General features: G+C 29.8%; 3 protein-coding genes and 1 non-coding gene across 5 annotated transcripts; 3 read left to right on the top strand and 1 right to left on the bottom strand.

Annotated features, from left to right (window-relative positions):
- The first annotated feature begins 1,273 nt into the window (after positions 1-1,273).
- Positions 1,274-1,347, top strand: TRNAT-AGU (transfer RNA threonine (anticodon AGU)). The gene has a single exon. It is a non-coding gene; the product is annotated as a tRNA-Thr (tRNA).
- A 65-nt stretch (positions 1,348-1,412) lies between these two features.
- LOC130936054 (mitochondrial outer membrane protein porin 2-like) lies at positions 1,413-4,269 on the top strand. Of its 2 annotated transcripts, XM_057866028.1 has the most exons (6): positions 1,455-1,570; positions 1,665-1,732; positions 2,299-2,412; positions 2,675-2,761; positions 2,843-3,051; positions 3,558-4,268. In XM_057866028.1, the coding sequence occupies exons 1-6, from the start codon at positions 1,516-1,518 to the stop codon at positions 3,862-3,864; spliced, it is 840 nt and encodes a 279-aa protein (XP_057722011.1). In that variant the 5' UTR covers positions 1,455-1,515; the 3' UTR covers positions 3,865-4,268. The 2 variants fall into 2 exon arrangements, with proteins under 2 accessions (XP_057722012.1, XP_057722011.1); XM_057866029.1 differs by lacking the exon at positions 1,665-1,732 and having other exon boundaries at positions 1,413-1,570; positions 3,558-4,269.
- Positions 4,270-7,100: 2,831 nt separating this feature from the next.
- On the bottom strand, positions 7,101-8,735 carry LOC130935725 (F-box/kelch-repeat protein At5g43190). The gene has a single exon (XM_057865603.1). The coding sequence runs from the start codon at positions 8,655-8,657 to the stop codon at positions 7,461-7,463; it is 1,197 nt and encodes a 398-aa protein (XP_057721586.1). The 5' UTR covers positions 8,658-8,735; the 3' UTR covers positions 7,101-7,460.
- Positions 8,736-18,694: 9,959 nt separating this feature from the next.
- Positions 18,695-19,720, top strand: LOC130934908 (AT-rich interactive domain-containing protein 1-like). The gene has a single exon (XM_057864430.1). It carries the CDS (start codon positions 18,695-18,697, stop codon positions 19,718-19,720), a length of 1,026 nt encoding a protein of 341 aa, XP_057720413.1.
- The last annotated feature ends 1,611 nt before the right edge of the window (positions 19,721-21,331 follow it).

The following is a 21,331-nucleotide window of genomic DNA, read 5'->3' as shown; positions in this document are numbered from 1 at the left end:
TTATTACTTGTCAATAAATTACTATATGCATAAAGTAATATTAAAACTTGATGCTTATTTAAATAGATTAATGAACTAAGTAGTTAACTATTATGCCAATTCAACTTGGTTAAACACGTCTTTGTTACGATAAATTCCATTCTCAATGAATTATACGTTAGATAATATATCAAAGTAGTGGAAGGTAAAAATATATACAAAAATACTTTTTTTTTTTATTTTGGGTCATGATACAAAACTTTTTAAAAACAATTTTTCTCCTTTTTCTTGGACTGGGACTCGGACCGATAACCTGACCCAAGCCCAAAAAAAAGGAGCTCCAAACCCAAACCCGACCCGGAGTTCAAACCTACGTTTCCCTCCCCTTGCGCGACCCCCTCCATTGCAGCAGCTTTCTCTCAGCCATCCCGGCGAGGCGAAGCTCTGATCGACGGCAGCATCTTCGAAGCTCCAAGCCCCTGCATCAATGTGCTCGGCAACCAGGTCGCCCTCCTCTTCTGGTCCCCCGATCGTCATCTTCATCCTCGCCGGCACGACCTCGACTCCCTCCCGTCGTTGTAGCAGTATCAAATCATTCCCATCTCTGAAGGAGGTTGCCTTTCCTGGAAGTCCAAGTTACGCCCCTATCAGGTAATTGTTCCATGCTTCTCCAATTGGATTTCTGGATTTGATTGCTTGTATTATTTTTAAACTATCTGATTAAGTAATAATTTTTTCCATGGACAAATTATTTGCAATGATTCGAGCTTGTCTGATAGCTAAAGCTTCTGCTACTGTACTTGATATTGCTTGAATGAATCCTGTAAATTCTGATTAAATCTTTCCTTTGTTGTCTCTGAAAACCACTGCTATAGCTCGTATCCTTTCTGAATGAAGCATCCACATTTGCCTTAATCCATCGAACCTCTCTCGTTCTTCTCCTTAGTAAAATATAATTTCAAAATAACCTTATTGTTTTGTGCCTTAGCTTCCATCGTATGTCGCCTCACAAATGTTTTCAGCTTTTGGGACCGTTTTGAATCCTTCTTCATACATTTTTCATTCAATTTCTAAATAGGAATAGTCAACTAATAAGTAGATAGTTCAGATACAACAAACTACTATTTATTCTAAAACTAACTCTTCACATAATATGCCTATATATATATACATCAGAAAAACACACTATTATTTCTTTAATGGAGAATACTACTAAGTATAGAATATATGTGAATTTAGTTTTATCAAAATTAATATGCATTATTTTATTATATTAATCTTGCATAGCCAACAAGCTCTCGTAGCTCAGTTGGTTAGAGCACCCGTTTAGTAAGCGGGAGGTCTTGAGTTCGACTCTCAACGAGAGCATTATTTTATAGCCTTTTCAATTTGTTTTGGTCGCGTGAAGCTTCCTACGACGTCGTTTTGGGAGACGGCAAAGAGAAAGGGTTTTACCTAAACCCCATTCTTCCCTCTTTTCTCTCGTTCTGCGTGTTTTTCTCTTTTTATGCAACACATCGAGCTTCAGATTCAAAAATGTCAAGCAACAAAGGACCTGGATTCTTCTCTGCTATTGGCAGCAAGGCCAGAGGTAAAAACCCTAACTCCTCCTTCTTTCTTCCTCGCACTGATTCTGGTTCTGATTCTGCGTTTTCAAAAATCGCGTTTTTTTCCCCCTCCTGCAGATGTCCTAACGAAGGATTACAACGCTGATCACAAACTCACTATCTCTTCCTCCTCCAACACCGGTGTTGTGCGTTTTCTTTCATTTTTTAACCGATTGTTGATTTCCAAATCAACACCAAATTTGAAAATTTTTTTATTCATTTCGCCGTGCTCCATTTTTTGTGGTTCAAATTACATGAATCATTATTGCAGTTGTTCGTAGTTATCCATTTCAGAGATAAAATTATTGCTTTTTTTTCTTTTTAACCGTACTAGCTCGTTTTTGGAGTGAAGAGTTATTATTATATTCGAATACAGTGGAGGAGTTATAAGGATGCAAGTGTAGGATATACAATCTGAAATTCTGAATTACTATCTTTTTTATGGTAGTTTTGTAGTTTTGCAATTATTATGTTATTGTCCAATGTGGCATAGAGGGGGTGATATTTGGTTGGTTGATAATGGGAATATTTTACATTGGTGATATATTGATATGTCAAAATTAATCTCATAGAAGTTGCTGTCAGTGCAATAGCAATTATTGGTTAGATGTTGTAATCGTATGATTTGTTTATGAGGTGTAATGGTGTATGCTGTTGAGATTTATTGGCAGCTATTGAAAATTGCTTTTTGTTTTGTTGATTGTAATTTCAGGATTTGAGTTCCACATTGTTGAAAAGTAGAGGACTCTCATCTGGAAATGTGGCTGCATTGTTTAAATACAAAGACAACACGGATGTTCATGTCAAAGTTGATACTGAATCAAGTGTATGTAGCTCTCTCTAATTTCTTTCTCAAGTGTATGTTGCTCTCCCTAATTTCTTTCTCTCTTTTTTTAAATTTTTTGTTTATATTCCTTATTTGATGCATTGCTCCTATATCTTTTTACCTTTTAAGAAGCTATGCACAAATCCTTGATCCTTTCTTTTTAAATGACTCTAACTAAAAGTGGTGTTATTGAAATTAATATTTTTAAAAAAGTGATCTTTTGAAATGTTATGCCTTGTAGTAACTGATATCTGTTCTGTAGGTATTGACAACATTTACTATATCAGACGTATTGCCTTCTGCTAAAGCCATTGCATCCATACGAGTACCTGATTACAACTCTGGCAAGGTATTGGGATTGTTTGGTATATATGATTGGAGAGAAATATATCATTTTGGGATATTAGCAATTTGTTGTTTTTTGATGCAGTTAGAGGTTCAGTATCTTCATGATCATGTGGCTTTTACTACTGCCTTTGGTTTCAATCGTTCCCCTACAATTGATTTTTCTGCAACAATTGGGACTCCTGGCATTGCATTTGGGGCAGAAACCAGCTTTTCAACGGCTATTGGCAAGTTAACAAAGTACAATGCTGGTGTTTGCTTGAAAATGCCGACTTCCAATGCTTCAGTAATTTTGTAAGTATAGAAATACTTTTAATTGTTGAATGTTAAATTGACATAAGTAATGCATTTTTACAAAGTCAAATATAAGTTAAAAGGGGCAACCTAGTGCAAGGGCTTAACTGGTCATGGGTTTGAGGAGTGCAAAGGATAGATGTACAGCGCAATCTCTTCGAAGCAAAGAGGCGATTCCAAGATTTGAACTGTGACTTTCACAAGCCATGCCCTCAAAGCTAAATATTAAATTCAGATGATTACTTTATTGGAATGAAATTCCTTCTTATTTTGGTAGGATGTTTTAATTAGAGGTTCTTTTCTTTTTTTTTATACTTAAGCGTTCAGCATGTAATTTTGCTGTTGCAACTCTGGTTGAATAACTGTTAGTTTACATGTATTGATTGTTTTGAGATTCATACTTTACAACTTATCAGGGTGTGAGTAATGTGCAATGTCAATGTTAAAAGAATTTTGCCTCGGTATATAATTATTTCCTCCCTTTCTTTTTCTGTATACTTTTGTAGAGCTGACAAAGGAGACTCCATGAAGGTAATGTATTTGCATCAGCTGGAAAAGTTGAATGGGGGCGCCGTTGTAGGAGAGATTAGCAGAAGGTTCTCTACCAATGAGAACACATTGACAGTGGGATGTTCATACGTAGTCGATACACAGACGGTTGTGAAAGCAAAGCTGAACAACCACGGGAACCTTGGAGCTGTGTTGCAGCATGAGCTTACAGACAAGTCATTCTTGACTATCTCGGGTGCCTTTGAAACGAAGGCTTTGGAAAATAGCCCCAAGTTTGGCTTCTCACTTTTGCTCAAGCCATAAATGAATTTATATATAGTGATAATGCTAAATCTCAACAGTAAAATATTCCATGTTTTTTCCCACATATTTCTTCAATCAGGTAGAACAGAGTAAGAAAGTTTAGGAAATCGATATAGATTGTCGATGCCTTCAATTTTGTTCTTATTTTATTCAAATGATTGATTGGTTGTATTGAGATTGTATTGACATTGTCATGGGAATGAAATCTAAATTATTGATAGCATCTAATTTGAAACTAATGATCATTAATTTATTTTAAACTTCTGGGTGTTGCTTGAACTTATGAAGTTTGGTCTTTCAGTGAATTCACAGTTCCATATGTTGATAAGCATTCACCTTTGTTGTTATCTCCCCATAGTGAACTCACCCCTCATCCTTTGAGCTGATTTGGTCTAAAGTCCACTTACCTGAATTAGTAGCGCAAATTTGTAAACACTTTGTAAGCTTCTTTCATGTTATGAACACGTTACCCTTGTTGAAATGCTGCATTAATTGCATGCAGAATCTGAGCAATTATTGCCCCCTTCTATTTTTTAATGCTTAGCAGTCTTTGTAGATCTTCTGTCTTTGCTATGGTTCATATTATAATATACAATAATTCATTATCAGTGTGAGATCATAATTATGGATAAATATATAGGAGAATCAATATTCATATTTTTTTGACCTGGAAAAATAATGAGTATAAATTTTTACTTGCCACTCATTGACAAATATTTATTAGCTTATAAACACCGACATTATTTTGTAATATAATATATTCTAACTGTTTACTAAAATATTTAGAGATAATGACCGGTTATTGTCTTTTTCTGGGACCCTGTTCAATCAGTCCAAATTGATTCTAATTTTATAATTTGGGATACTTTTATTTAAGAAGATTCTTTTTATCCCTCTTAATGTAGTCCTAAGAATTGTGCCTAAAAAGTCAGCATTCTTTTATTTAAGCTTTGAAGGTGGACTCAAGAAATAGTAATACTAATACTCGCTCCCTAGCCCCAGCTACAAGAAATGTAAGCTAAAGTGTTGTTGGTTGGTACTTGGTAGTAGCTGGCAACCTCCACAACCATGAAAGCTTTATTTGCCATTTTGATGTGATTTTGTAAGAGAACAAATCTTTAATAAAAAAATTGGTAAAATTATTAACTATTATTAAATTTATAACTTTTATTATGTGTGACCTATACTATCTTGATCTATCAAAATGATTGTATTTTTTGTTAAGTAGAAGTCAATAACATGCAAAATTTATGAGTTTAATTTTGATTAGCATAAAATATTGCTCATTGACATTGAATTAGATTCATTGTTTTATATGACTATTCCGGTAGTAGGCATAAAAATATAATTAATTAGGCTACATAGACGGTATTTAATTAATAATTGTGTATTTTCCATAATATTTTCAAAGGAAACTTAATGACCATTGAATTTTTTGGCCTATGACACTTGACATGCAACCTGTAATTGTTTTTTAACTGTCCTTATTATTTTTCAAATGCCAATCGGAAACTTCATTTTATTTACTGTCTTTCAACTTAGGATTGGTCTTTATTACAAGAGTAAAGTATCGTTTTTGTCTCTAACGTTTGGGGTAAGTCTTATTTGTATCCCTAACGTTTAAATCGTCCTATTTGTATCTCTAACGTTTATAAAAGTGATTCAATGTTATCCTACTATCAATTATACTAACAAATCAGATTACATTTTTCAATTATTCTCACTTAGATGTATTCATTCTCAATTAGGTCTCACTTGGATGTGTTCGATTTTAATATTATACCCACTATTTGTGTTTAAATTCAATTATGTTCCTAGAAAAGTGAATTATGTAAATGTTGTAGAAATTAGTTTCAACTTTTGATGGACTATTTTTCGGAGTGGATCATCGATTCTATCCCAGACATTTGTATTTTAACTTCAAAAAGAGATTTTTAAAACTCAAACTAAAGCGTTTATGATGTGTAATTAACGGCAGGATAATATTGAATAACTTTTACAAACGTTAGGGATACAAATAGAACGATTTAAACGTTAGGGACATAAATAGGATTTACCCCAAACCTTGGGGGCAAAAACGATACTTTACTCTTATTACAACTACTACTAAAATTCATCAAACCAATATCAAGCATTAATTCGAAATAACGGAAGTTCTATCATGATTTACTTATGGGTAAGTAAGATCGTTTATTTTTTTAGTTATTAACGAAATTTTGGTGTAATACTCAGTTATTGTATTTTATAGTATTTTTTAAAATCATGGGCGGAAGGCATATTGTATTGTCCCGCTTCTATAATTTTAAAAAACACTATAAAATATAATAATTAAGTATTATATTAAAGGTTTTTCAATAACCCTCTAATTAAGTGGTAAGACCATTTCCCAAGCCATGTCAAAAATAAAATGATGGAAGGCATCAAAGAGAAATTCAAAGAGAGAGAAGTTTATGAATAAAAAGGATACAAATTGGAAGGTCAAACGTTGTAACATGTATCGTGTTAGAATAGCTATACAAAACCACAGACATATTCCCTTTTTTTATTTTTTCTACAAAGAAAATGATAATAATCATTAATAACTGCTAAGATTTTACATAGTCAAATATGATTAGATTGATGTTATCGTGAAGCTATATATTCTGATTTGTATGTTGTAACATCTTACCTGATCCTGGAAATTATCTTGTGTCAGTATCGATAAAGACGTACCAATCTAAATCCAAGAGCATAAACAATGCAAATTAATGGAAGAACGGCAATTGGATTGAGTTGATAACGTCTTTTTCAATAAATTTTAATTTATTTTTACAAATTGTTTATAAAAATAATATTATGTTTGTTTTAAGTTTTAAAATTTATTATTGAAATTTTGATATTTTTATCCTTATTTTGAAAATGATATTTGATATTTTCATGTTAAGAGAATTAAAATTAATATATAATATTATTTTTATATTTCTTAATTATTATATTTTTTTAATTTGTTAAAGAATTCTTCCTTTCATTAATATAGAAATATTTTTAAAATTCAAAACATATTTGTAACTTATTTTAAAAATATTAAAATAAATTTCAACAATTTGTAGTATTAGAAACAGCAATTTATTTCAGGAAATTTGGTGGATAAAAATATCTTTTTAGTTATTATACCATTGAATTTGATAAAATAACCCAAAGACTAAGCATAAGACAATTTACAAGATGACAAGAAAGTGTTAATCAATATGGTTTAGCTGAAAATTGTTACCTGTAACTTTGATGGCACTATCCTAACATATGACTTTTGATTATTACTTACTACTTTGAGAAATCAATTCTAGACCTAAACAGAACTACAGAAGTGATATCTTGTTAATACTGAATCAAACACACACAGAAGCTGCTTAAGCAATAATCCTTAGTAAATTAAGAAACTGTACATCTAATGGGGCTAAAGGTTCACAAAGAAAGATAAGTTCAACTAATCAAGTATCATTCTCATTCCAAAATTCATATTAAAAAAAAAAAAGCATACCAAATCTAAGGACATCTCCAACAAACTTAAAGCAACTGAAAAATTAAAGAGAAGAAGGGTGATACATTACATACATATCTCAAACAGCAGCATAGAGATTAGGAACAAAAGAGAACCACTTGAATCCACAGCTACATTTGAGAGGCAAAGAAGGGCACCTTGGAAGCCAATGCCATGTCTTCCTTGAAACCAAGTAATACAAAATCTCAGGCCAAGTGTAGCAACAAATGCATATCATCCCTTCATGCCAAAAGCAATAAACATGTTCATAGTTATGGTAACAAACTGACACAAATTTCCTACACATAAGATCAGGTAAACTCTCAACTTCATTCCAATAATTCCCATAATCATTTTCTTCACAAAACTCCCACAATTTTATGCTCCTTGAGATTCCATTGCTTCCAACCCCACCAACCAAGTACATTTTTTTACCCTCTCCTCCATCCCCCACCAATCTCAAGAATGTAACTTGATTTGGTAACACCCCAATTGGCCTCTCCAATTTGCCATTCCCCAAATCAAATTTCACCACAGAAAATGGCTCTGGGGTTGCAAAATACAAACCCCCATTAAAGTAAACACCTTGATGCTGGCGAATGTTATCACCTAAATTAACCCCAAAACGCCCTTCAAATCTTGTCCAAGATAGCACCTTTGAGTCATAGACAAACACATTACTAGAACTTGAAGAAGGAGAAGAAGAAGAGTGAGAGAAAAGGACAAAAATTGTGTACCCTTTTGGGGTTGTAACAAAAGTGAGATGCTCAAGGTGAAGATTGAAACTTGGATATTGAATCTTTCTAGAAGTTTTTGCCAAGAGATTGCACACAAGCAAAGAACATGAGGTTGGATCAGAGAGACAGAACAAGCCACCGGATGAAACAAGTGTGGTGAAGCATGATGATGGAGAAGAATGGTGAAGGGAGGAAGAATCATTGGTGGTGAGGGAGAGGGAGATGTTGCGCCACGTGGCGTGGTTGCAGTCATAGAGAGTGAAGTGGCTATGGTGGAACTGTGGGTGTGAGAGGAAGAGGAAGTTAGAGAAAGGTGAAGAAGAAGAAGAAGAAGAGTGTTTGTTTATGAAAGGAGGAGTGAAGATGAGAGACCAGAAAGACTTGCAAGTTGACCTGAGATTGAGGAAGGTTTTGAGGGGAAGAAAAGAGAGGATGTATTCTAAGATCTCTGGAGGTAGCTTGCTCCAGATTCTTGGATCCATTGGTGTTGAAGAAGATCTTGGGGAACTCTTCATCATCATGTTCTTGTTGATTCTCATCGGAGTTACCAAGATGTTTGATTTTTCATCTCTAAAGTCAGAAACAACTTGCGGGGTAACGTGGACTTCAAACTTGAGTCTTACTTCACACTTTAAGTATAGCAAGTTAGCTACCATCTCAACACTTATTCAACTTTTTTTTTTTAAATTATTTTATCCTTTCACTATATGATAGTGAACATTTAATTTTACTACAATATCTATACTTTTTTTTTACAAAAATATATAATTAAATATTAAATGGTTTAACTAGTGATTCACTTGTTAAATTAGAAAATTAGTAATGTAATCAGATTAATCACCAATTCAGTTCTGAGAACTATGTATGAATTAAGAGATTATTCGCGTTTTGCATAGACATTATTATGCATCAAGAAAATCAATATAAAAAAATTTTAAATACTTTATTTTCAGGTCAAATAATTTAAAAAAATAATTAACACAAATAATTTATTGAATTACGTACTATTTAATGTGTTGCAAAAAAAAATGAAAAATATTTTAAAATTACTTCAAGCTAATATAATTGAAAACTGACAATTTTACTATAAAAACCTTAATTTTGCATTAAATGTTGCAGAAAAGTTTAAATTTAATTGTGCTTTTCATTTTGCTTAATATATTAATAATATATAATTGTAATAAATTAATTATATATTCCATCTAACCTATATATATAGTGGACAATTTATATAAATAAAATGATTAAAAAAATCTTTACGTAAATATAATATTGACAAATTCTAGACACAAATACAACAAACACAATTGTATGTAATCCGTGACGTAACTTGAGCTCTAGCTTCGTCGCGACGCGTCTGGCCCACGCCCTCGTGTTCCTCGTCGTCAAAGAAGTGGTGGTCGCCCTCATGTTCCTCGCGTCCTCCAGCAGCGTTTTTCAGAAGAATTTTTGGTAATTATATTTATAAATTTTTTGTTCTTGTAATTGAAGACAAATTTGAGAATTTTTTATTATTGTAATTACATCTGAGTTTTGTTAACGAAAGAGGAAGAATTTTAGTTTTGAGTTTTGTTAATGTTTCTGAGTTTCAATGATGATGAGGATGATTTTCTTGTTTTTTTGAGTTTTGAGTTTTGAGTTCTGCTTTCTGAATTTTTATAATGATGACGATGATGATGATTTTTTAAATTTTGGGTGGGGTGATGCAGAAAATGATGGAGTGGTAGTGGGTGAGAGGTGGTGGTTTTTTGAGTTTTGGGGTAATGCAGATGCAGATGCATATGATGATTTTCTGAGTTTTCTGAATTTGCTTCTGCTTTTCGTTGATTTTGGGGAAGAAGGGGATGTGTATTTTCTTCCGAAAAAAGATTTTAGAACTAAGGTAAATCTTTAGAACTTTTTTGTAGGCAAAAAAGATCGAAGATAAAAAAAAAATTTTCAACCTCTATTTTAGAGACTAAAATTATATTTAACCCTAAAAAATTTAACTAAATAATTTATAATTATATATTCAGATGATAGCATAAATTTGTTTTTTGGTAGGGTGATTCAATTCTCATAACTATAAACGAAATAGCCTAATTGAAGAGTTTCTTGATTTTGGTTGGATAGTAATACTAAAAAAAAATGTACAGAGATCTTTGGGCGTACTGAAGAATATATATTCCGCCTTGAACGCAATCATAAACATAAATTCAAAGTCTAAATCTTTTAATTAGTGTTTACAAAGACAAAGTCATTATAGAAAAACAATTTAATATTAACACCGCCATCATCATCATCAATTCATTGTCATCTCCATTGATACCAAAGTGACAAGTCCAATCTAAGTAATATCATCATAGAATTCAAAACTAATATCACCCCATATACACATAGTATCTTTTGAAACCTGCATTTAGTAATTAATGATGACTCATACAATTCATACTTTTCTTTTTGGACGTGTGCTTGGGCCAGCCAAACGAGCCGGCCCAAAGCAACAGAAGCTACTTGACCCGCATCAAGTCCCAGACCCGCACCTGACCCGGATACAATCCTGACCCTCAAAGCCTCAGCCTAATCTTCATCCTCCTTCACACAGATTTTAAGATTTTGTTTTTGGGTATTCAAGATTTTTTTTAATTGTAGGTCATGAAAACAAATTGATTGGATTGGATTGTATGAAATGGGCTCTTTTTGGGCTTCATAAGATTTATAGTATTTATAATTTTATATTTTGTATTGACTCACCCTTCTGGGCTAATGTGTTTCCTTCCTTGGGCCTAGGCCCCTTTTATTACCAAAAAAATATTTATTCTTCTAAATATGTGTTTTATGTACTAGGATATTTTGTATTTATTAGAGTCCATCAATACTCTTCTTTCATATTAACCTTTAATTTTCATCTAATCAAATCTAATAGTTTATATAAATATGACGCATCTAATAAGTAATAAGCACATAATTGTTTGTGCTCGTTTTTTGGTATTCAAGATTTTAAGATTTTGTTTTTGGGTATTCAAGATTTTTTTTTAATTGTAGGTCATGAAAACAAATTGATTGGATTGTATGAAATGGGCTCTTTTTGGGCTTCATAAGATTTATAGTATTTATAATTTTATATTTTGTATTGACTCACCCTTTTGGGCTATTTCTTTTGGATTTTGTTTTTGGATGCAATTCTTTTCGGTAAGAGAAATAATTTATTCTTTTAAATATCTGTTTAATTTCAAGACATTAGGCAGCTGAGGCCCAGCACAGTTGGCATATCTGTCCGCCTCATACAATGCTGCACCCGGGTTCAAATCTGGTTGTGTGTGTGAGTGTGTTGTGTGTGTGTGTGAAACATGGGTAAAATGCCTAGGATTGGGGGCAAGACATTAGAAATTGCCTATTTTTCATTTCATTTTGTATTAGACAATGTTTAAGAAAATTATGAACATAATACATCAACTTTGTGTAATTTGAATGGAATATATATCGAACTTAAATTTTGATTTAAAGTTGTAGGCTTTTTTGAGCTTTCGGTAGAACCTACACAAAAATTCATCAGCAGAACACCGACTCAAATCTTGTCAAGCATAAAACTTGATTCCTTATTAGTATTAATAATTCATAGTTGCCACAATATTCTCTACACTCTTTATCAGTTAGTTGGGGCATCTTTTGTTATTAGTCCATTGAATTAGAATGAAATATTGGCCTAAAAACCAACCACGTGGTACTAATATTAATAGATTCTCCTAAGTCTTTTTTGCTTTATTCCTTATTATATATTTAATCATTTTTCATTATGAGTATCCAAGCAAAATTCATATAGCAATAATATTAATATAGAGATTGTTATTATTATGGAGAGAGGATCAAGTGACATAGTTACTAAGAAGACATGGTTATTCAAGAAGCTAAGGAAGAAATCATGGAGTTGGAAATTTTTAATGTCTTCATTGAAGTGGAAGAAGCTTTGTTGGCCACTTTCCTTCATAGATGATATGATTTTCAAAATTGTGTCAATTTTTGAAGCTATTGCATTGGTCTCAATGCTCTCTTTTTTCTATCTTTGTTGTGGCTGTAGTTTCTAATTAGTTGATCTTGCATTGCACAGTTTTTTTTTTTTCTTTTAAAGTTTATGATGAACAATAACCTTGTTATTAGGAACACTATATATTATTCATCTATAAGATTTTGTTTTTTGTTTTTTGCTGTTATAGCTTGATATCTTTTAATATACATTGAAAATTAATTTGTGAGCAACCCTAAGCAAAACATTATTTTGGAAATTGAAGATTTAACTAACAAGTATCCAATTCATTTACTATCATACAAGAAATTTATAGAATTTATTATGAGTTGACAAAAGTCAACCACAAAAATTCAACATTTTCAAAGATTTATTTTGTAAAATTAAAACATTTTCTCTCCCCCTATAAAAACATTACATCTTAATAAAATATATCAACCAAGTTGCTTCAAAATATGATGAATTCCACTATTCTCACTGATGATGAACTCTTAAAGGGGAAGGAACAATGGAGTTGCTTCAAGGACAAGTTACCACTCTCAAGAAGGGGATTATGAAGGGATCATAAACACTTGAATCTTTAACTTTCTGTGGCAGTGAATGAAGAAGTTGAACACTTTATATTGCAACACGTTAACAAGGAATTCAATGTAATTGGTATCACGCACTACAATATATATGTTAACCCTAATGTTAGTAAGTTCTAATTTTTAGATCCTTGTTTTGAGTACATACAATACTCCATCATTTTTTTTAGTTTTATGCATTGAGGATATTTATCTAATTTGTATTAGTTGCTTCCTTAATTTGTTGTGAAAAAGGTATTATTTTTTTCATTTATTTTTTGACACAGGAATAGTGGAATCCAATCTTTAGTGAGTCAAAATTATTAGTGTAATCTTAGTTGTAACGTTGTACTTTGTATTTTACATTTTTGCCTTAACTAATACTTTGAGAGTCAAAATTAAAATAGTCCCAGTTAAATATATGTATTTTGCATTTTTATTAAAACTCCAATTAAGAAATAGCAAAAAGTTACTTTTTTTTTATTTTTGGATTATATATTACACGTAGTATTTGGTACTGTTTTTTTTTTAAAAAAAAAAACTTAACATTTTAAGAAGTTAATTAAGAGTTTTTGAAGAAGTAAAATATGATTTCTTTTTTTTTTAAAGTTATTTTATTATTTTTATTAATTTTTTTTTTTACTTCAAAATAAAAGAGACTATTATACTATTATTTTTGTAGAGGACATTACATCAAACATATTTACAAGTCAAAGGTTTAAATCACACAAGATTCGATATAAAAATATGAAGGATAAAGATATGATGCGAGTAAAACAATGTATAAAAATCTTAGGACGCAATTCAGCTACAAGACATTATATTAGGTGAATTATGATTTCAATTTTGGCATAAATTGTGACAAACATGTTAAAATACACAATCTTGATTGTTGTAGAATTATTATACTAATCGATTAAATTTTCATATATCATTCTAATCAATCGATTGAGTAACAGAATCAATCGATTGAATTAACTAAATTCATATTACTTTAATGATTTCAATTGATCGAGTAATATGACCAATAGATTGAATAAGGAAAATTTCACATACCGCAAAATTCAATCGATTGTGTATTAATTCTAATCTATTGAAATTTGGGAAACCTAAATTTCAATCAATTAATTTAGGAAAAGTCTAGGGAACCAGCAGTTTTGTTGAATTTTAGCCTGTAACCAGCAGAGGAAGGTGAGCCATTGAATGAAATCTCACACCAATCTCACACCATCAAATCATCATTGATGGCTAGTTGATGGCTAACAATCACAAAAATTGCTGGCCCCCCAGCATTACTCATTAATTTATGCATCCAATTGATTGAATTTTTAACGAACACAATTTTTCCAACCCAATACGTATATAACTCGATCAATGATAAAATTATAAAGATTCGATAAAGTTCGAGCTGAAATAGTTGGATACCCTAATGTTGAAAAGTCATCATTGATAAACCGTTTACTAAATAAAGCGAAGAAGGTGCCCTGCAGCCCGAGACCAGGAGTTACCCTAATTGTTCACGAACTTATATTCTGTTAAAGTTGAAACTAATGGCTTCTAATGTTGAGTACTTAACAAGTTTTTGGGAACAAATTTTCATATTGGCATTTAATATTTAGACATTTTTTTTATTATTTAACTTTTTAGTTTGTATTTTGATAAAGTCATATGGTTTTGGTTGATGATATTTCATGTAGTATTTTAAAATTTAAAAATATTTTAAGATTTATATTAGACTATAATTATATTTTATTTATAATTTATTTATTATTTTATTTTAAAATAATTTTTCCGGTTGAACTACGATTAAACCAATAAATCAGTGAATTAGTGACTAAAATGGTTCAATGACCGGTCCGATTCTCAGAACCTTGAATCCAAGAGAATACATAAATTCAATTACAATTTAGGACTTATTTGGGCGCTATTCTCGAAAAAGATCATTTTTAAATGATCTTTTTTTAAAAGATCTTTTACAAAAGTAAAAGTGATTTTATGTTCGGATACTTTAGTTAAAAGTACTTATTTAAAAGATGTTATTATTTGGATACAAAAATACAAAAGTACTTTATAATAATAAAATTACTTAAAAGGACATTCAATCATAAAAGAGTTTGTTAATAATAATAAAAGAAAATTAATTATTTATACTAATTTATTTAATTCGATAATTGATCTCTTATATTGTCTTTTATTTCTTCCATTGCATGAATATCTTCTTGGGTTGGTTTTTCCCATTCATTAATTTCAGAATTTGTTGATCCATTTCCTATAGTAGTCCCGTCATCTTCATTGGCTTGTAACGAAACAATATCTTCAAACTTTTGCAAAATATTTATGTCATCAGAATTCATCATTCTTATAAAATGATGAAGGGTGAAACATGCAACAATGTTATCACGCTGGGTTTTAAATTTGGCTCTTAATGACATGTTTTGTAGTATTTTCCAATCTTCCATCTTGCTTTGCATACTCCAAAAGTCCTTTCAAGTTCTGTCCTTAAACTTGAATGACAATAGTTGAACTTTTCATTGTTTTATCTAAAATTTGGAGCTAGTCTAAATTGTGGAATATGATACCTTGTATGATGATAAGGTCCAAAGAATTTCTTAAAAGTTGGATAACCAGCATCAACTAAGTAATATTTATCTGAAATACATTAAAAAATATACAAAAATCAAGCTACATATTATCATGAAAATGAATGTAACCTCAAAATAAACTTAAATGACATAACTAACCTTCAGGCGGATGTGAAAAATTTAGCTTTTTTGTTCGAAGAGCCTCCATAAAAATTCTTGTATCATGTGCAGAACCTTCCCAACCAACCCATATAAATGTAAAACACATTAAAATCACACACACCCATTACATTTGTTGTAATATTTTTTTTTCTACCAATAAATCGTACTTGCTCATCTTGGTGAACATGAATGGCTATATGCGTACCATCTATAGCTCCAATACAATCTTTGAAATATGGCCAATATCTATCATTATCCATAATATATTTAGGTGTGTCTCCAAAACTAGGATCAATAGGTCTAATAATATTTTTTGCCAATTTCTTCACACATGATAGAACATGATGAAATTGATGAAATATAGTTTCACCTGAATGCTGAAATCGCTCCTCTAACATTCTATAAGAAGCTCCTTGCCCAAGCATGTATAAAAACGTTGCTATCATCTCTTCTCCATTAACATGTGTGGATTTCAAGCCATAATTGAGAACCAAATCATTGCATAAATGGTTAAACACTAATTTTCTCATTCTAAATTGTTCAAAAAATCGCATTTCATTCCTTTCCTTTAATTCTAATAGCCATTGATATCCTGATAGTTTTGAAGTCCTTTTCTCTTGTTTGAGGACATATCGCAAGTAATAATTGGCAACCCCACAAATAGCTAATACAGCAACTGATTCGTAATCTTTTTCATGTTCTTCATATTCAGTATCATTATCTGTTTCGTAATCACTCATCCTGTATAATTTAAATTAACATGAAAAATAAGATAACAAAGCAAAAAATATTATTCACAATGTCTTTATTAAATAAAGTTCCAAAATATAAAATCAAAATACAAATTATAACATTGTCACTAAATTAAAGTTCAACAATAACGATAATAAGGATTCATGCAAAAAAAAAAAAAAGTTTAGAGACGGTTCATGTCATCCAATTTAAAAGATTTTAGCCATCCAAGTTGTTGATTGAGATCATCACTCAATGCAATAAAAGTTTTTCTATATTATGGCTTAGCTATTAATCTAATTCCCAAATAGAACTGTGGACTATATGGTTTTAGGCCAGGTAATTTGCGTAGCAACTTGATGCAATTTTCTATTGAGTAAGGATCATCTCCCTTAATTGCAGCTTTTGACTCCAGACCAACCAAAATACGATCAAGTGAGTCTTGTAATCTAGATGCTATTTCAGTTCGTTTCTCAACTTTTTTGTTTGAAGTCTTCCTTCTTTTCTCTCTAGTAGGGCGTTGAACAACTGTATAATTAACAATGTCTTCTTCAACAAATTCATTTGTATAATTCATTTCACCTCCATTCTCAAAGTCCTCATTGTTCTGATTAAATTTTTCAAGATTTGAATCTTTTGATGGCGCCCAAGCACTATAACTAGTAGCTACGATATCCTTAAAACGTTGTTCAAGCCTATCTAAAGATTTTGGAGCCATACTATATAAATTATAACGTTAATAAAATAACTTGTAATATAAATAATAATCGTGAATATAATAACACACTAAATAAAAATAAAATACTATGATAAAAAACCAAATAAAAATCACAAATAAATTATTAATAATAATGACAAAATGATAAAAAAAATAAAAAACACAAAAACATAAAGTAATATGAAGACAGAGACAATATGAAAAGAAAGCAAATAATAATAACAATATAAAAAAATGGTAAAAGAAAGCAAATAATAATAACGTACAGTAATATAAAGCTTATAATAATAACAATATGAAAAAGAAAGGGTAAAAGAAAAGAATCTAATGATTTGTTGTTGGGTGTGTAGAAAAACAATAATATTTTAACTTTCAACTTTTATATTTATATATTTCACAAAAGCTAAATGAATATGTTATATCTTTAAGATTTTTTACTTTTTAATATTTTGATACTAGTATATTTTTTTATATTTATATATGATTATATTTTATATCAAATCATTAAAGATTTTATCTCAAAATATTATATGATTCTTCCAATAGTGAATTTGACAAAATATTACATAATAATGCTCCTAAAATATCAAATACATATTCTTAAAAAATCATAACACTGAAAATTAATGATTCAATGCAATTGAATCTCAAACATCAAGCCAAGGTCAACATTATATAAAATATAAATCCATCTATAAAAATAAAAACAAAAATAAAAGATATCACATGTGATTATAGCAAAAGAAAATAAAAGTTGCGTTGATTTTGTATGAGATAGTCAATTGACTTTTCATATACGTATTGAAAACATAAAATAGATAAAAAAAAGATAGCATGAAGAGAACCAGAGATTACTAGAGGAGCTGCGGTTTGAGTTGGAACCTGGTTCTGAGGTTCAAGGCATGAAAGAGACATTGAATATATAGTACATTCATTCATGAGAGAAAGGAGATAAAATGTGTCTTTTTAAAATTTTAGTAAGAATATTTTTGTCTATTAATTATTACAAAACATCTTTTTTTAAGGAAAATATTTAAAAAAAAAAGATATAAATTGTAACTTCTTAAAAAAGATGTTTTTATTTTTATTTTTCTAGTTCTTTTACTTTTACTACTAGAAATTTGTCAAACACACTGAAAAATAAAAAATATCTTTTTTATTGAAAGAAGATCTTTTTTATCAAAATAATGGCACCCAAACATGCACTTAGGGCTTGTTTGGGTGACCTTCTAAGAAAAAATCTTTTTTCGAGTTATATTTTTTTAAAAGATCTTATAGAGAAGTAAAAATAATTTTATGTTTGGATATCTCATACAAAAAGATCTTTTTATTTATCAATTATGTTTGGGTATAAGAATATAAAAATACTTTTTTGTTCATTTATTACATGAAAAACATATTTTTTTAAAGAAAAAGATTGTAAATTACAACTTCTCAAAAAAGATGTTTTTTTTATTTGTCTAGTACTTTTACTTTTACTACTAGAAATTTGCCAAATACGCTAAAAAATAAAAAAAAAGATATTTTTTTAAGATATTTTTTCATTGAAAATATATCTTTTTTTTTACATAATAATGACGTCCAAACAAACACTTAATCATTATTATTTTATCTTATCTTTATCTTATTTTTATTTGTTCTTATCTTATCTTTATTTATTTTTATCTTTTATAGACCAATGCTCTGTATATATTTAGTTTTACTTTTATAATTCAATTCAATTCAATTAACAATCAATAAAATTTCTTCCTCTTTTCTTTTCCTATTCTTTCACAATTTTATCATTTTTTTCTTATTCTTTTATAATTTTATCATGGTGGAGAGTGTATGCGACTTACTAGATGGGAGAAAGTTGTGTAGAACTAATAGAGATAGGTGCTTGAATCCAAAGCTCAGTGATTCCAAAAAAATTGTTGATTTGAACTCACTGTACCGGAAGACAAATGTGGCTAGTGTTGGAAACTTATGCAGCCGTAATTATGCAATGGATAGACTCAACCATTTGAATGGAAGTAAAACATCAATAGCGGATACATCTGATGCAGTAAACAGCCTGACTGGAGTTTCGGATGGTGGCAAGAGGTGTGATAGTGGCGATGAAGATAGTATTAATAAGGGGAGCTGTGGTCGAAAGAGGAAGAGAGAGTCTATGTCAGAAATGCTGCACTGGATTGTTGATAAGGCTGAGAATCCTTGTGATCCTGCAATGGGTTCAATGCCCAAAAAGTCAAAGTGGAAGTCATATGGTAGTGAAGAGATCTGGAAGCAGGCTTTGTTGTTCCGGGAAGCTGTATTTCTGAAAAGTGATCACCCTAGTTGGCAGGGTCAAAGGATGCATCCTTGCATGTATGATGATCAGGTCGGGGCAAACTACAATCTTAGGGAGAGATTAAAAACTGACCAGAAATCACATGCTGGAGGAACAAAGGGAGGTTACGGGAGATGGTCACTTGATGAACCTGCCACCGTGCCCATTCCTATTGGCCCAGCCCATCAAGCTGAAGTTCCTGAATGGACTGGCATGGCTGTTGAGAGTGATTCAAAATGGTTTGGAAACCAAATATGGCCAGCAGCAAAGGTGAATACCAATCTTATCGAAAGGGATCCAATTGGAGCTGGAAGAAAAGATTCATGTGGCTGCCAATTTCAAGGTTCTGTTGAGTGTATCCAATTTCATGTTGCTCAGAAAAGGGCTAAACTTAAGCTAGAATTGGGTGATGCATTTTACATGTGGAATTTACACAAGATAGGGGAAGACGTTAGGCGATTGTGGACCGAACACGAAGAGAAGAAGTTTAAGGATGTGGTGAAAGCAAACCCTCTTTCAAAGGGAAGATAGCAAGTTACTGAAGTCACAAGCTTCGTTGAGCACAGATTTTGGCCATTTGTGCTTCTTAGTGGCAACAATCTTTGTATTTAGATAAATTAAATTACCTTAAAGCTAGTGTACAGACAAAGTAGAGAGGAGAATACTCTTTAAAAATTAACTTATTATTAAAAGTTATTAGATAAATTAAATTTATTTATTATTGTTATTATTTTTATACAATTATTCGTATTACTGTTTTATTAATTTATTCAAAAGGTAATTAAAATTTGAAATTAATTGGTATAAAATATTACAGATATAAAACTAAGAAAAATTCTTATTTGTATAAGAACGAACCTAATAAATAATTATTCCATTTAATATATAATTAAAAGTATTTTTTGTTGTATAAAAAATATATATATGCAACATTTCATTTTATTCACTTATTATAATTTATTAAGATAAAATTATGTAATTAACTTTTTTAAACATTAGTTATTTTTTTGCATGCAATATAGAAATAAATGAATATAATATTTATTTAATAGACCTAGTTATGTAAAATATTTTTGTTATCATATTATTTGATGAACCAAAGAAAATAAAATGTTTTTTTAAGAAAAACTAATAATATATTTTTAATAATATTATTAATACAAAATAATAAATTTTAAATGTTCTTTTAAATAGTATATATTTTTTAAAATAATATATTTAAAATATAATAAAAGTAACATATTTTAATAAAAAATTTGTACAATTAAAAATTATATCAATATTTTTTTATATGATTTTTTTATTAAACTTTTTTTCTTTTGCAAGAACAATTAACATATCATCGAGATATGATAAAAGTTAACATAAATATTTAACTTTATTTTTTATTTAATTCGAATTTGATCCATAATAAAATATGACATATATACACATATATACACATATATAAATTGGAGTCATACAATATAGATTATTTAATAACCTACTTTATCATGCATATGAGTATATAAAAGATAAATATATAAAATATTTAAAATATAAATATTATGAAAAACAATTTTGACAGATAAATGTATTGTGTGAAAAAAAATCAATACTAATTTTTCTATTTTTTATTAGTTTTTTTTAAACTGATTAATTAGATATGTAACACGTTAAAGGATTTGATGGTCTTGGAACGTTTGGACTATTAAATGGTCGGATAACAAAATATGTTTTTTAAGTTTTTTAATAATTACTAAATAGTCTTTATCTAATTTTAATTACAAATTAATTATTTATAATTATTTAATTATAAAACTTATTTTTTATTTTATAAATTATTATTTTATTATTCATCTATCATATTTATTACTAATAAAAAACAAAAACAATAACAAATGATATCTTCCATTAATCATAATAATCTTTTTAGTAATCTTAATCCATTAAAATTTTATCTTTAATCTGTTATATTCGTATAGAATTGTAAAATTCTGTTTCTTAAAAAATCAATAAATTTCTTAAAAAATTAATCGATTTGATTCATAAAACAATCGACTGAATTTTACGTTTTTATGATTCAATCGATTGAACATGGGATTAATATATATTCACTGTTTTCTGTAAGCTGTATTATTCGCAAAGGGTGTAAATCTGAGT

The sequence above is a fragment of the Arachis stenosperma genome, chromosome 6 (assembly GCF_014773155.1).
Source record: "Arachis stenosperma cultivar V10309 chromosome 6, arast.V10309.gnm1.PFL2, whole genome shotgun sequence".
In the NCBI taxonomy this organism is placed as follows: domain Eukaryota; kingdom Viridiplantae; phylum Streptophyta; class Magnoliopsida; order Fabales; family Fabaceae; genus Arachis; species Arachis stenosperma.
The sequence above is the reverse complement of the archived record's forward strand: the minus strand, read 5'-3'. Positions and strand labels throughout refer to the sequence as shown.